This window comes from Scyliorhinus canicula, chromosome 4 (genome assembly GCF_902713615.1).
Source record: "Scyliorhinus canicula chromosome 4, sScyCan1.1, whole genome shotgun sequence".
Classification (NCBI taxonomy): Eukaryota; Metazoa; Chordata; class Chondrichthyes; order Carcharhiniformes; family Scyliorhinidae; genus Scyliorhinus; species Scyliorhinus canicula.
In genome coordinates, this window is record NC_052149.1 from 129,678,125 (window position 1) to 129,694,085 (window position 15,961).

General features: G+C 41.8%; 1 protein-coding gene across 1 annotated transcript in view; it reads right to left on the reverse strand.

Annotated features, from left to right (window-relative positions):
* LOC119964246 (probable voltage-dependent R-type calcium channel subunit alpha-1E) overlaps positions 1-15,961 on the reverse strand; it is a 1,062,240-nt gene that overhangs the window by 435,529 nt on the left and 610,750 nt on the right. Inside the window, exons 10-12 of the mRNA XM_038793526.1 lie at positions 8,328-8,384; positions 6,625-6,714; positions 5,276-5,488 (exon numbers count right to left, since the gene is read on the reverse strand). Coding sequence (XP_038649454.1) covers positions 5,276-5,488; positions 6,625-6,714; positions 8,328-8,384 — 360 coding nt within the window. The remainder of the gene's footprint in view (positions 1-5,275; positions 5,489-6,624; positions 6,715-8,327; positions 8,385-15,961) is intronic.

Consider the following 15,961-nt stretch of genomic DNA (forward strand, 5'->3'; position numbering starts at 1 on the left):
AACAATCCATTAAAGATGGGGGTTGGTTCAACTCCATGATACATTTTGGGGTGCTGAAAACACCTCTCCCATAACAATTGGGGGCTCGTCCGGGATAAAAGTCTATCTATTGGATTGGCTTTTATGAACTTAAAGACAGTGAAGGATTGTTGCTTTTCCGATGTGATATTTTAGTTCAAGTGTGTTGTGGACAATGGCTCTATCAAAGGCTCAGAGGTTTTTGGGGGTGGAGACTGTCACACGCAGTACCTGACTTACAGAGACTAAAAACGGACTGTTAGCTTTGGCAAAAACATTGCAGTTAACATTACCTGACAAAATGCGAAAAGGTGAGGGAATTATGGCGGTGACTAAGCATTTAAAGTTGCCTGAGATACAGTCTGGCTCATTGGAAATGGCAAAAATTCAGTGGCAAATTAAACAAATGGAACATGACAAAGAATTAAAGCGGCTTGAATACGAAAGGAGAAAAGAAAGAATAGCCCCAGCAGAACAAAAAGAAAGAGAAAGGGAGATACAGATCAGGGAAAAAGATAGGGAGAGAGTTTGAACTTCAGAAAATGGCCATGAAACAAGACAGTCAGTTAAAATTGGCAGATGTAAAGGGATGATAGTGATGAGGATAGTGAGAAAGAGCGTCAAAGTCAAAGGCGTGGCGGGGATCTATTTAAATACGTTCAAGTCCAAGGTTTGACAAGAATGAAGTGGAAGCCTTTTTCATTTCATTTGAGAAGGTAGCTAAACAAATGAAATGGCCACAGGACATGTGGGTGTTACTAATTCAAACAAAGCTGGTAGGTAGAGCTTGTGAAGTGTTTGCATCATTACCGGAGGAGGTATCTGGAACGTATGAGGAGGTTAAGAAATCCATCTTAAGTGCATATGAGCTAGGGCCTGAAGCTGACAGACAAAGGTTTAGAAATTTAAGGAAAGAATTTGGTCAAACATACATGGAGTTTAAAAGGCTCAAACAGAGTAATTTTGATAGGTGGATAAGGGCTTTGAAAATAGATCAAACGTATGAAGCTCTCAGAGAAATTATACTTTTGGAGGAGTTTAAAAATTCAATTCCTGATGTAGTGAGAACTCATTCAGAAGAACAGAGGGTTGAAACTGCGAGATTAGCAGCAGAAATGGCAGATGATTATGAATTCGTTCATAAATCAAAGATTTGTTTCCGACATCAGTTTCTGCCGGTGAGGGATAGAAACTGGGGACATGAGAAATACTCAAGTGGTAAAAGTAAAGGTGATCTGATGGGAGGCAATAAAGAGAGTGTACCTCAGATTTAAAAAGAAATCCAGGAGGGTGAAAAAGAAATGAAAAGTTTCAAATGTTTTCACTGTAATAAACTAGGCCATGTAAAGTCACAGTGTTGGTGGTTGAAGAACTGCACTGGAAAGGCTGATATTGTAAAACAGGATAAGACAGTTGGATTTGTTAGAGTGGTAAAGGTAAGCCCAAGGGAAGCGAAGGAGGTGCAAACGATTGTACAGCCTGTTCAATAAGTAATTGTTAAGAAGGTGCCAGATGTCTTTAAAGAATTTACTTGTGTGGGTAAAGTTTACTCCTGTGTATCAGGAGGAGCAGGTAAAGAAGTCACAATTTTAAGAGATACAGGGGCTAGTCAATCTTCAATGGTAACAGATGAGAAATTATGTAGTTTGGGAAGAATGGTGCCAGAAAAGGTGATGATATGTGAAATTCAGGGTGAGAGGAGTAACGTTCCATTATATAAGGTAAGGTTAGAAAGTCCAGGAAAGTGTGGTAAAGTGGTAGTAGGAGTAACAGATAACCTATCTTGTCCAGGAATACTGTTTATCTTGGGTAATGATATAGCTGGATCGCAGGTGGGAGTGATGCCTACTGTGGTTGATAAGCCAGTGGAAAATCAGACAACTGAAGTGTTGAAGGACGAATATCCTGGAATTTTTCAGGATTGTGTAGTAACAAGATTGCAAAGTCACAGGTTAAGACGAGAGGAGAAATCAAAGAGTGAAGATGAAGTTGAAATGTAATTATCAGAACCGATTTTTGATCAGATGGTTGAAAAAAAACAAGAACAGGTCGAGGATGAGTTGGATATTTTAAGTTCAGCAAAATTGGCGGAGTTACAACAGAAAGATGTAGAAATAAACTGGATGTATCAGAAAGCATACACGGAAGAGGAATCTGAGTGTATACCAGAGTGTTATTACCGTAAAAGTGATGCTTTGATGAGAAAATGGAGACCTTTTAAATAAAACCAGTGCCCTTAATACCCATTCCACCATTTGAGGAACCTTTTACGAGGGTCTTAATTGATTGTGTAGGACCACTTCCTAAAACAAAAAGTTGGAATCAATATCTTTTGACTATAATGGATGTGTCTACTAGGGTTCCAGAGGCCATTCCAGTACGTAACATTACAGCTAAAAAGATTGTGGAGGAGTTACTTAAATTCTTTACTAGATACGGACTAAACACAGAAATACAATAGGATCAAGGATCTAATTTTACCTCAAAGTTATTCAAAGAAGTTATAAAAAGAAGAGGTAAGAGGACCACTTAAGTTGATCAAAGAAAAATTGGTGGGTGAGAAATTGTAAATTACACTATTGGATTACGTGTCAAATTTTTGGGAATGATTGAATTGAGCAGGTGAATTGGCTAGACAATATTTGAAAGTTGCACAAAATGTGATGAAACGGGTAGCTGACAAGCAATCCACAGTTTGTAGTTTTGCAAGTGGAGATAAAGTTTTAGTGCTGTTACCAGTGGTAGGGGAGCACTTAAAAGCTAGGGTTTGTGGACCATATTAGATTGAAAGGAAATTAAGTGAGGTGAATTATGTGGTAAAAACACCAGATAGAAGGAAAACTCATCGAGTGTGTCATGTGAATATGCTTGAAAGGTACTTTGAAAGGGAAGGAGAGAAAAAGGAGGTTTTAATAATTCTAACTCAAAGTGACGAACCAAATCCAGATGACTGTGAATTTGACATACCTCAAATTAAATTGGAAAATGAGGATGTTCTTAAAAATTGGGATGAATGGTTAAGTTACCGCCCAGAGGAAAAACAAACTGACCTGAAAGAGTTATTGATATCACAAGAACAAGTTTGTAGAGATAAATTGGGAAGTACTAAAATGGCTATACATGATGTAGATGTGGGAAATGCTGTTCCGATCAAACAACATCCATATCGACTTAACCCTTTAAAATTGGCACAGGTTAACAAAGAGATTGAGAGTATGCTTAAAAATGGCATAATTGAAGTGGGTTGTAGCCAATGGAGCTCACCCATAGTGATGGTACCTAAACCAGATGGTACCCAACCGTTGTGTGTGGACTATCGAAAGGTGAATGCAGTTACAAGAACAGACTCTTATCCTTTCCCACGTTTGGAGGATTGCATTGAGAAAGTGGGACAATCCGCTTTTATTTCCAAATTGGATTCACTGAAAGGTTACTGACAAGTACCTTTATCTGAAAGGGCGAAGGAAATTTCAGCTTTTGTGACTCCAGATGGTATATACCAATTCAAAGTTATGCCATTTGGCATAAAAATCGCCCCAGCAACATTTTCAGCCAGACATGGACAGAACATTTGAAGCATTTGATGGAGTTATTCGATCGACTTCAGGAGGCGGGTTTGGTGATAAAACTAGCCAAAAGTGAATTTGGAAAAGCCCAAGTCACTTTCCTTGGCCATACAATGGGACAGGGTTGAATAGTCCCACGGGATGTGAAAACAAAAGTAATTGGGGAGTTTCTGATACCCTCGACACGACGGGAAATAATGCGGTTTCTTGGTATGAGTGAATTTTACTGGAAACTTGCTCAAGAAGCGTAACAAATTCCAGTGGACAGCGGAGTGTCAACAGGCATTTGACTGCATGAAGGCTGTGTTAACCACTGCTCCTGTGTTAGTCATCCCAAATTATACCAAACCATTTAAAGTGGCTGTTGATGCAAGTGATGTGGATGTAGGTGCGGTGCTTCTACACGATGATGACGAGGGGCTAGAGCGGCCTGTTGGTAATTTTTCAAATAAATTGAATTCTCACCAGAAAAAGTATTCTGATGATGATTGAGAAGGAGACTTTGAGTTTGGTGCTGGCTTTGCAACATTTTCACATTTATGTGACCAGTAATCCATCTGACACCATTATATATACTGAACATAATCCTTTGACGTTTTTGTAGCGATTCCGGAATAACAATGCAAGGCTGTTTCACTGGAGTTTATTGTTACAGCCATTTCATTTTAAAATAGTACATGTGGCAGGACGGGAAAATGTGACAGCCGATGCTTTCACTTTGTGACGAATGTGATGAATGGAAGGATTTCGGTTGGAGGAAGAAGAACGAGAAAAATGGACTATATTATTATGCCTGTTTGCGTGTTGCTTTTTAAAAATGAAAACGTATATTTACTGTGTGCATTTCTCAGCGGATGGTGCAAAAGTGAAAAATGAAACCATCTTGAAGTTGATGGTTTATTTTTTTTCTTGGGGGAGGTGTCATGTGAGAGTGCCTTTAAGAATTGGATGTTTAAGAAATGTACCTTTAAGAAATGAAGCTGATCCTATTATTGAAGTACTGGCACAGGAGGGAAGATGAGCTCACCTCTGCTTTTTTGGGAGTTTTAGTTTCAGTTTTAAGAAAGCTTGGGTGTGGCTGTGAGCTGCATTGCTGGTGATCTCTGCCATGAAGGACTATCTCTCAATCCTTTGGTGAAATCGGAATTGTAAAAAGGTCTCAGTATTGAATGTGCTTCTGTTTGAAGGATTTGTTAAGTCTTTTGGATGTGTAAAGGAACAGTTTACATGATTGGGTAGTGTTATATTATTTTCGGGGTTATCTTTGAAGTAAGGGGTGTTAAGAGTTCCAATGTTTATTTAAAAGGTTAATTTGAGTTCATGGAATAAACATTGTTTTGTTTTAAAAACCACGTGTCCATAATTGTAATATCACACCTGGGGAACAAGCCGTGTGCTTCAAAAGCAACATTCCATTAAAGGTGGGGGTTGGTTCAACTCCATGATACATTTTGGGGTTCTGAAAACACCTCTCCCATAACAATATTAAGAAATATGCAGTTAAGATGCGTTGGCCTTTTGCCGTCCACCAATTTGGCACATTCATATTTCAGTCTGAGGCAACAGCCAAAAAATGCCACACGGTGGGTGGGTGGGAGGGGGGGGGGCGGAAATCGGAGGTCTCGCAGTCAGTGTTGAGGTTCCCTGTCCCCTGGAGGCACTGAGGCCTCGGATTGAAGATTCATACTCACAGAGGAAGTTAGTGAGCCACAAAGGCTGGTCATAGTGGACGATAGCGACACATACGGTGTTGAGAGCCACAAGGCTCAGGATAATCCAGTAAAAGGCATGGGACTTGACAATGTGACGTATGGAGATGCGCAACAAGCGTTCCTTGCGGCGGAAGTAGGATGAACCCTCCAGCAGTTTGGTGCTCTTGATGCTGGTCCTCGCTAGCGGGGAACCTGGACAGAGCAAGGGGGAAATCACTTTAGGTAAAGGCAGACAACAGTAAGCTCATTGCAAAAGATGAATTCAATCAAGAGAATTGGATAATCATCGGAAGAGAACAGGTTTGGAGAGCTCTGGGGAAAGTGCAAGGGAGTGGGACTAGCTAAGTTCCTCTTTCAGAGAGCCAGCACAGAAACAATAGGCCTTCTTCAATGCTCTAACCAGTCTACTTAGAAGTATTGTAAACTGTGAGGAGGACAGTGTAGAACTTCAAAAGGGCATAGACAAGTTGGTAAAGTGGGCAGATTGGTGGCAGATGAAGTTCAATGTGGAGAAGTGTGAGGTAGGAAGAACATGGAGCGACGATATAAAATAAAGGTAGCAATTCTAAAGGGGTGCAGGAGCAGAGCGACCTGGGTGCATATGTGCAGATATCATTGAAGGTGACAGGACAGGTGGAGAGAGCAGTCATTAAAGCGGATACCATTCTGGGCTTTATTCATTGGGGCATAGAGTATAAGAGCAAGGGGGTAATGTTGAGCATATACAAGACACTAGACCTCAGCTGGAGTATTGTGCGCCTACTACAGGAACAATGTGAGCGTATTAGAGAGGGTGCAGAAGAGGTTCACAAGAATGGTTCCAGGGATGAGGATAGATTGGAGAGGTTGATACTGTTCTCCTTGGAGGGAAGAAGGCTGAGAGGAGATTTGATAGAGATGTTCAAAATCAGGAAAGTGCTGGACAGAGTAGATGGGGGAAACCATTCCCATTTGCAAAAGGATCAAGAATAAAAGGGCAGATTTAAAGTGATTTGCAAAAGAAGCAAATGTAAGGTGAAAAAAATCTTTTTCATCCAGTGAGTGGCTGGGGTCTGGAATGCACTGCCTGAGATTATGGTAGAAGCAGGTTCAATCAAGGCATTGAAGAGGGCATTCGGTTATTTGAATAGACATGGACCAAATAAGACCATAAGACATAGGAGCAGAATGAGGCTACTCAGCCCATCGAGCCTGCTCTGCCATTCAATCATGGCTGATATTTTCTCATCCCCATTCTCCTGCCTTCTCCCTATAATCCCTGATCCCCTTGGCCATAGCGATTCTGTGAGTTGAAATGAGAACAGTACCACCTGAGGGCCAAGACTCACCCACAGAAGATATTTCAGTGTAGTGGTCATCACTCAACTCTGTGTGCATCATCTCCATTCGTCCTTTTTTGATTGTTGCTCTTCTAAGGACTGAAAACAAAGGGTTAATTGACTTAAAACAGAGCCATACCTTGGGAATCCCAGTTACTATATGGTGAAGGTTGACTCTGACCTGTGAGACTGTCGCAAAATAAACAGTATGAGAGAAGTCTGCTCAGGATTAGGGTGGAAGTCAAAGATAATCAAGCTTACACTATTCCCCCACACCAAGATTGAATTACCCTCCAGAAGGGGAGCTAGTCACACAAGCGTTCTTTCCTTCTCTCCTCTGCACTCCCTCTCCTGGATCCTGACAATCTTGTCTGTGAGTTTTCAGGGATATCTTAGACCAGGGGTGGGAAAATTACGGCCCGCGGGCCAAAGGTCTTTATGCGGCTCACCAAGATCAAGGGTTAGGGTTAGGGTTAAGATCAAGTAAAAAAAAAATGTTTTTTTTTTAATTTTTAAATTTTTTTAATGTTTTTTTATTTTAAGGTTAATGGGGGGGGGGCTGTTGGGTTACTGGTATAGGGTGGATACATTGACTTGAGTAGGTTGATCATTGCTCGGCACAACATGTGTTTCATGTGAAGTTTCTACTTCAAAATATTAATTAATAAAAATTAATTGCTTTTTTTTCTTTAAACTGAGTTACTTTGTTTTTCAAATAAATGTGTTTCATGTAAAGTTTCTACTTTAAAATATTAATTAATAAAAATTAATTGCTTTTTTTTCTTTAAAAACCTTTCATTTTGGCTATTTTAAATATTAATTATTTTACTTAATATACTAGGCGGCCCTTTAAAATTGTGAATTTCTGAATGTGGCCCTTGCACGGAAAAGTTTGCCCACCCCTGTCTTAGACCCTTCACCTTTCAAAAGGTCATCTACATGGAAATATGAGCCAGGTGGGTGTTGTAACCAGGTAGAAATGCTGATGAGCTATCTTTGACACTCTAACTCTCTTTTATCTTGGAACTAAATAGACAGTTTAAAGCACAACTGTTGTAAACCGACATACTCAACATTTTTCTGGGACGTTAGAGTCTCACAGTCTATCCATTGTTAGCATACAGGCTTCTGCCATTGTCTCCACGTGTAAAACCTTGTACCTGCTTCCCACCATTAATCTCCAACAATCGAACAACTCAGGCATGCTGTCAGACAGAGTTCAGAATATGTCACTTGATCCCCATTCTCTTTCCCCAAAAGTAAATGTACCAATCTTATAAAATTCATTATTATAACAGTTTTAAGTGTAAAGAGCAGGCACTTTACTACCTCATATAAAAGTCCATCCATTCTTCATGAAATTAGTTGTGGAAAAGTACAACACAAGTCACAAAATCCATACTTTCACACCAAAAAAAATAAGCTTTGCATTTATTACCTCAGGATGCCTCAAACCCACAAAAATGGAGCCAATGATGTATTTTTAAATGGAAACATAGCAGGCATTCTGCTCTCGGTTCTGCTATATCAATGAAAGCTCTAATGGTTCTGTTATATTATCCAGAGCAAAGCATAATCAGAACAGTGGCACAGTTGGATAGATAGTGGCGACAGGCCAAGGTTGATAAGGGTGTTGAGAGGGTTGGCATGCAACTGTGTCCCTCCTGAAGGGTCGGTGTCCAGTGGCAGGGTGTGGAGAGCGAGTGCCTTACCATCCAGTGCGGATTTCTCCCCGGCATTTTTGTTTTCTTCCAGTAGCATCACTTCCTCTGTAGGAGAGACAGAGACCGAGAAAGGGGGAGAGGGACAGGCAGAGAGAGAGGGACAGAGACAGAAGGAGATGGACAGAGGCAGAGGGAGATGGACAGAGACAAAGAGAGAGATACAGACAGGGAGAGAGAGAGACAGACAGGGAGAAAAAGAGACAGAGAGGTTACAATTACTCTGAAACAAGACTGCACATCCCATAATCACACAACGAGTTAGTAATTTATAGCAATGAAACTATTGATAAATGACGGGCCTGGTCTTGCGTTACTGACAACACACAGTTTCGGGTTTTCTGTTTAAGGTTAGAAATTGGGATTAATTTCAGGGGTTCAATGTTATGATGTAGGTTACTAGTGAGGGGGTTAGTTTGTGTACCGAACTTACAGATGTGGGAAGCCTGAGGGTGTGACAGACTGCGTCTCAGGAATTATGTGTTCTGAGTTTGCGCATTTGTGTTCAGATGTTAGCGCTCAAGTTGAGGTTGGATTATTCAGGCCAAAAATCTTCAGGGTTAGGTTTAGGGTTGAGACATTTGGGTTAGGGTTGGATCTTTAGTATTAGGATTCAATCATTAGGGTTGGGGTTAGAATTATGGTTCGGGTTAGAGTGAGTATGAGCCATTACCATTCAGGTTATGGCTCGGTCACAGAGGGCAAAGGGTAGCAGTAGAAAGGTGTTTTTCTGAATGGAAGGTTGTGACTAGTGGTGTACCACAGGGATCCGTGCTGGGGCTTCTGTTGTTTGTCGTGTACATAAACGATTTGGAGGAAAACGTAGCTGGTCTGATTAGCAGGTACACGGATGACACCAAGGTTGGTGGAGTGGCAGATAGTGTTGAGGATTGTTAGAGGATACAGCAGGACATAGATAGGTTGGAGACTTGGGCAGAGAAATGGCAAATGGAGTCTCATCCAGACAAATGTGAGGTAATGCATTTTAGTAGGTCTAACTTAGAGGGGATATATACCGTAAATGGCAAAACTCTTAGGAATAAAGAAAGTCAGAGAGATCTTGGCGTGCGGGTCCACAGATCTTTGAAAGTGGCAACACAAGTGGTTTAAGGTAGTCAAGAAAGCATACGGAATGCTTGCCTTCATTGGACGGGGCATTGGGTATAAAAATTGGTAAGTCATGCTACATTTGTATAGAACCTTGGTGAGGCCGCACTTGAAATATTGCGCACAATTCTGGTCGTCGTACTACCAGAAGGATGTGGAGGCTTTGGAGAGGCTGCAGAGGAGGTTTACCAGGATGTTTTCTAGTCTGGAGGGTGTTAGCTATTAGGAGAGGCTGAATAGTCTTGGATTGTTTTCATTAGAACGATGGAGGTTGAGTGGTGACCTGATAGAGGTCTACAAGATTATGAGGGGCATGGATAGAGTGGATGCGCAGGCACTCTTTCCCAAGGTGGAAGGGTCAGTCACCAGGGGGCACAGGTTTAAGGTCCATGGGGCAAAGTTTAGAGATAATGTGCAAGGCAGGTATTTTACACAGTGGGTAATGAGTGCCTGAAACACGTTGCCAGGGGAGATTGTGGAATCAGATACATTAACGGCGTTCAAAAGACACCTCAACAAATACATTGATAGGATGGGTAGAGAGGGATACAGCACAAGGAAGTGCTGACGGTTTTGGCCAAGGATTGTGTCATGACCAGTACAAGCTTTGAGGGTCAAAGGGCCTGTTCCTGTGCTGTACTGCTCTTTGGATCATTTGGGTTAATAAGGTCAAGAGTTTTAAAAACATTTCTCTGAATGCTCCTGTTTAGTAACTTAATAATCAATAAAACGTTTTGGGTGGAAAGGAAGATTGCTTGACTGACTGCTGACTTTGCAGGTAGGTAGATAGGTAGGACAGTAAGTTGTGAAGAGAACACCTGGGGAGGGATTCTCTGACCACCGCCGCCAGATCAGAAAATCCTCGGGGTGGGGGGCGGTGTGAATCCCGCCCTGCCGCTCAAACACCGGCTGCCGTATTCTCCGGCGCTGGTTTTCGGGCAGGGGCAGGGTTTAAGGCACGCCGTCTGGGGCCGTTGGCAATGGCTCCCCCAGTAATTCTCCGGGCCCTGATGGGCTGAGCGGCTGTCAGTTCCTCGTCAGTCCTGCCGGCGTGAAATGGACATGGTCCCACACGACGGGACCTGGCTGGTAGGCTGTCTAATGGAGTCCTCGGGCAGCTTCCTTCCTTAGTGCAAAGATGTGCCGGTTAGGTGGATTGGCCATGATCGATTGCCCCTTAGTGTCCAAAGATATGCAGCTCAGTGGATTGTCCATGCTAAATTGCCCCTTCAAGTCCATGGTGGTTAGCATAAATGCTTCACAGCTCCAGGGTCCCAGGTTCGGTTCCCGGCTGGGACACTGTCTGTGCGGAGTCTGCACGTCCTCCCCGTGTGTGCGTGGGTTTCCTCCGGGTGCTCCGGTTTCCTCCCACAGTCCAAAGATGTGCGGGGTAGGTGGATTGGCCATGCTAAATTGCCCGTAGTGTCCTAAAAAGTAAGGTTAAGGGGTGGGGGGTTGTTGGGTTACAGGTATAGGGTAGATACATGGGTTTGAGTAGGGTGATCATTGCGTGGCACAACATCGAGGGCCGAAGGGCCTGTTCTGTGCTGTACTGTTCTATGTTCTATGGTGTGCAGGGACAATAAGTGATTAGGAAGGCAAATGGAATGTTGGTACTTATTACAAGTAGAATGGAAATAAAAATAGGAAGGTTTTATTGCAGCTGTACAGGTCCTTGGTGAGACCACATCTGGAATAATGTCTACAATTTTGGTCTCCTTACTTGAAAAGTGATGATAATTGTTTTAGAAGCAGTTCAGAGAAGGTTCACTTGACTCATTTCTAGGATGAGAGGGTGTTATCTTATGAGAAAAGGACAGACCTAGCCCCTATCCATTCGAGTGTATAAGATTGAGATGCAAACATAGTGAAACACAAGATCCTGAGGAGGTCTGACAGGACGGATGATGAGAGGATGCTTCCAACTTCTGGGAGCGGCTAGAACTGGGGCACGCAGTTTAAAAATAAAAGGGCTCCTATTTAAGTCTAAGGAGATTTTTTTTCTCTCAAACAGTCATTAGTCTGTGGATCTCTCTACTCCACAGTACGGGAGATGCAGAATCTTGGTTTAAAAGGGAAGCAGAGTCATTGGGATCAGGTGGAAAGTGGAAATGCGGCCACAATCAGCCATAATCTTATTGTATGGCACAGCAGATTTAGAGGGGCTGAATGGCCCATCCCTGCTCCAAATTGGTGGAATGTTAAGGAATGGGTTAAGAGTCATTGCAATTACATGTCTCATTGATTTTAAGTATCCAATAATTGACACTGATATGTAAAGATGCTGCAGATGGTCTTTGGGAGCATGTGATGTGGTTATAGATTTTTGTACAGAGCTGTGTTCAAGGAAAATAAAGGTGTTCGTGAAAAGGAGCAGAATTCTTGAATCTTTACTCAACAGCAGCTGGAAGCTGACAATGGTAGCAGAGAATGGTTCCTGTGCAAAAGTAAAGAGTTGAAAGAGACAACTTTTCCAGAATGGAAAATAAAAATCTGCATCAACCAAGGAGTGAATGAGGAGGAAAAAAAAAAAATATATATGGCTGAACTTAGAATAAAGATGTCCGGATATGACTATCCGCCATTATTTTCTGAAAGGGGATCATACGACCAATGGAGAAATTAAGTTGTTGTGTGGACTAAGGTAACTGCCTTGGGAAAGAGGAAACAAGGTATGGCATTGGCTCTTTCTCTACCTTATGAGAGTAAAATCCGAAGCAAAGTGTTTTCTGAACTGGAATTGGATGAGTTAGACTCAGAAGAAGGTCTGGAGATTCTATTGCGTTTTATGGATAAGATTTATCGAAAGGATGACTTGTTAAGTGCATATGAAGCCTGGTCAGAATGTGATAGATTCCGGAAAACAGAGGATATCTCTACAGAAGGCTGCACAGACAGCGCCTGGAATTTCCACAATCTGTGTTAGCATTTAAGTTACTGGACTGTGCTAGAGTGACCAATATGGATAGGCTCCTAGTTTTGACAGGAGTTAAGTTTGCGGATGATGATACCTTATTTGATCAGATGATAGAAGCCTTAAAGAGGTTTCTGGGGAAATATTCAATTCCTATGGCTCTTATGACAAAAGTGGGTCAGCCAGCAATAAAGCACATTATGGAAGATACACTACTGACAGGATGGCGAGATCATTTGGCTCTAAACAGGTTTGGAGAGTATGGAAGGAGTTTGGGACCTGGAAATTATGAGGACAGAACCCCATTTAAAACCGATAACAACAGGAGGGACATGGAGAATGGAAATAGGAAAATGAACCCCAGAAATGACCGGGTTATGATAAATCGATGTTTTGGGTGTGACTCTCAATACCATTTATGCTTTCAACTGTCCAACACATTATAATAGTGTTTGAAGCTACACATGCCACGGAAGAGGAAAAAGGTAGTGACCAGAAAGAAGGCATTGTCCTATTAACAAGCAGTTTTACTCCGGTAATGAGAGTATTGGTTGCAGCGTCCTTCAATTGTGCTGTATTGGCCAGTGGCTGCACATCAACTGTGTGTGGAATTGACTGGTTAAAATGTTACCTGGACTCTTTGAATGCTGAAAATCGTAACAAGGTTAAGGAATTTGAAAGTTCCACAAGTTTCAGGTTTGGGGATGATAATATCCTGAAGTCGCTGAAAAGAGTGGTGATCCCTTGCAATATTGCCTGAGTGTATCATTTCATTAGCACAGATGTTGTATCAAGTGAGATACCTTTGCTTCTGAGCAGACCGTCTATGAAGAAAGCACACATGAAACTGGATATGGAACAGGATAAGGCAACACTTTTTGGAAAGATGGTGGATTTACAATTTACACAATCGGGACACTATTATATTCCATTACTGACAAATAATATTTCAGGTGCAGTTGTTAAGGATGTGTTATTAGCAGCTGAAAATGGGACTTTAGCTGATAAAAAGATTATTGTATTAAAACTGCACAGGCAATTTGAGCATCCGTCTCCTTGGAGGCTGAAAAATTTATTAAAGGATGCAGGGGTAAGGGATGAAGACTATAAAAAGCTGATAGAACAGGTTAGTGATCACTGTGAGGTTTGTAGGGAGTACAGAAAGACACCATCACGACCGATAGTAACCCTACCTTTGGCCAGGGATTTTAACAACATTGTGGCCAGGGATCTTAAGATCTGGGATAAAGCCAACAACATATTTATTTTGCATTTTGTAGATTTAGCAACCAGATTTAGTCAATCAACTATTGTACGAAGTAAAGAAAAGAGTAATTCAGGATCAAATAGTGGAAAAATGGATAGGGACAGGAATGGGCATATTGGCAAAATTCCTTACAGACAACGGGGGAGAATTTGCTAATGATGAGTTGAGGGATGTGTGTGGAAACGTGAATATCACAGTTATAAATACGGCTGCGGAAAGCCCATTTAGTAATGGTGTGTGTGAAAGAAACCATGCTGTAACAGATGATGTGCACCGGAAATTTTTTTTTTTTAAATAATTTTTTTTCTTTTAAAATTTAGTGTATCCAATTAATTCTTTTCCAATTAAGGGGCAATTTAGCGTGTTCAATCCACTTACCCTGCATATCTTTGGGTTGTGGGGGTGAAACCCACACAAACACGGGGAGAATGTGCAAACTCCACACGGACAATGACCCAGAGCAGGGATCGAACCTGGGACCTCAGCACCGTGAGGCAGCAGGGCTAACCCACTGCACCACCGTGCTGCCTATGCTCCGGAAAATTTTGGCAGAACAAGAGACAATTGTAATGAATGGAAAGGCCAGGGAAGATCATAGGCATAGGTGTCAAAACAATTGTTTTGCAACATGACAGTCAGACTATTAGGGTACATTCATCAAGGATAATTGGTACAGATTACAAATTTTCAAATTTAGACAGAGGAGACAGACATGATGAGGAATCAGGGTCATCTGGTATGCACGTGTTACAGAACTATGAGGGATCATTTAACTGATATAGACAGGGTCCCTTTACAGGAACACAATATTTCTGATGAATTAGAACAGACCATTTTTCCAAAAGGACAACTCCCAAAAGTTGGTACAAAAGTGACATACTTGCCTGAAGGGTCTAGTCAATGGAAGGATGCAACTGTTAGTAGTAGAGCAGGGAAGGCCACTGAAAAGTATAAACACTGGTTGGTTGAATGTACAGCATTCAGGAGAGGATGACGACAATGGATTGGGAACACGAAGTTCAAAAATGGAGGGCAGAGAAATGCAGTGCCAGTCCAGATAGTACATCAGATAGTGAACAGGTTCGCAGGAAAAGGTCAAGAACTATTGAAAGAACATCCCACAGCAGAAGGGAAAGATCAAGCAGTAGCAGTACAGAACAAGACACCAGGTGGGAAAGGGGGCATAGTTTGTCAAAGTCTCAGAACATGGGTAAGACTATGAATGCTACCAGGAGTAGAAGCCCACAAGCACGTGAGATTTTGGTGGCTTCCAATAAATTAGATGAAAATTCTAACAGCAAGAACTGCGTACGTGGAGTGAATTTGGGATGTACACGGAAGTACTGGATAGGGGACAAAGAACTCCATCTCACAGATGGATTTGCATGGAAAAGGTTCTTCCGGATGGGACTTGTTATGCAAAGGCTAGGCTTGTGGCAAGGGGATTTGAAGAAAACTTAGAAGATCAGGATTTAAGGGTAGATTCACCTACGGCAGGAAAGGTTATTTTAAAGATCTTCTTGGCTCAATTAGCCACAAAGGCATGGGGTGCAAATCTATAGGTATAAAAGCTGCCTTTTTGCAGGGGCATCAGCTTCAGAGAGACATTTTTCTCCGTCCTCCTGAAGAGGCAGTCAACTCAGATGGGGTACTCTTGAAGTTGAAAAAATGTGTATATAGATTAAATGATGCGCAAGAGTCTGGTACTTTTCGGTAAGGTCAGTTTTGTTAAAGTTCGGCTGTTTCCAGTTGAAAGCGGATCCGGCAATGTTTTACTGGCACTATAAAGGAAATCTTTCTGGCATCTTTATGATGCATGTCGATGATTTTTTGTGGGGTGGGACGAGTGATTTCAAAGCTATTGCAATCTCTGTGTTGAGGAAAGAATTCAGGGTTGGAAGTCAGGCTTCCGGTGCATTTAAATATATTGGACTGGAGAGCGGACAGACAAACTTAGGTGCAACTTTACATCAGCAATCTTATTTGGAGAGCATCAGCCCAATAGCAATTAGTCGTGGTCGGGTTTCACAAAACGATGCAGTGGTTGCAAAGCCGGAAAAAGAGCAACTGCGTAGTTTAATTGGGCAACTGAATTGGTTAGGTAGACAGACTAGACCGGACGTTAGTTTTGATGTCTTAGTGTTGAGTACAAAAATGAATGATCCTAAAGTGGAAGACCTAATGCGAGCAAATAAAGCGTTGATCAAACTAAAAATGCAGGAGTATGTTTTGAGGTTCCCGGTTTTAGGTGACCTGAGGCACTTGAAACTCATAATTTATAGTAAAGTGTCCTATGCAAATTTATGTGATGGGGTTTCAAGCGCAGGAGGTTTCAGA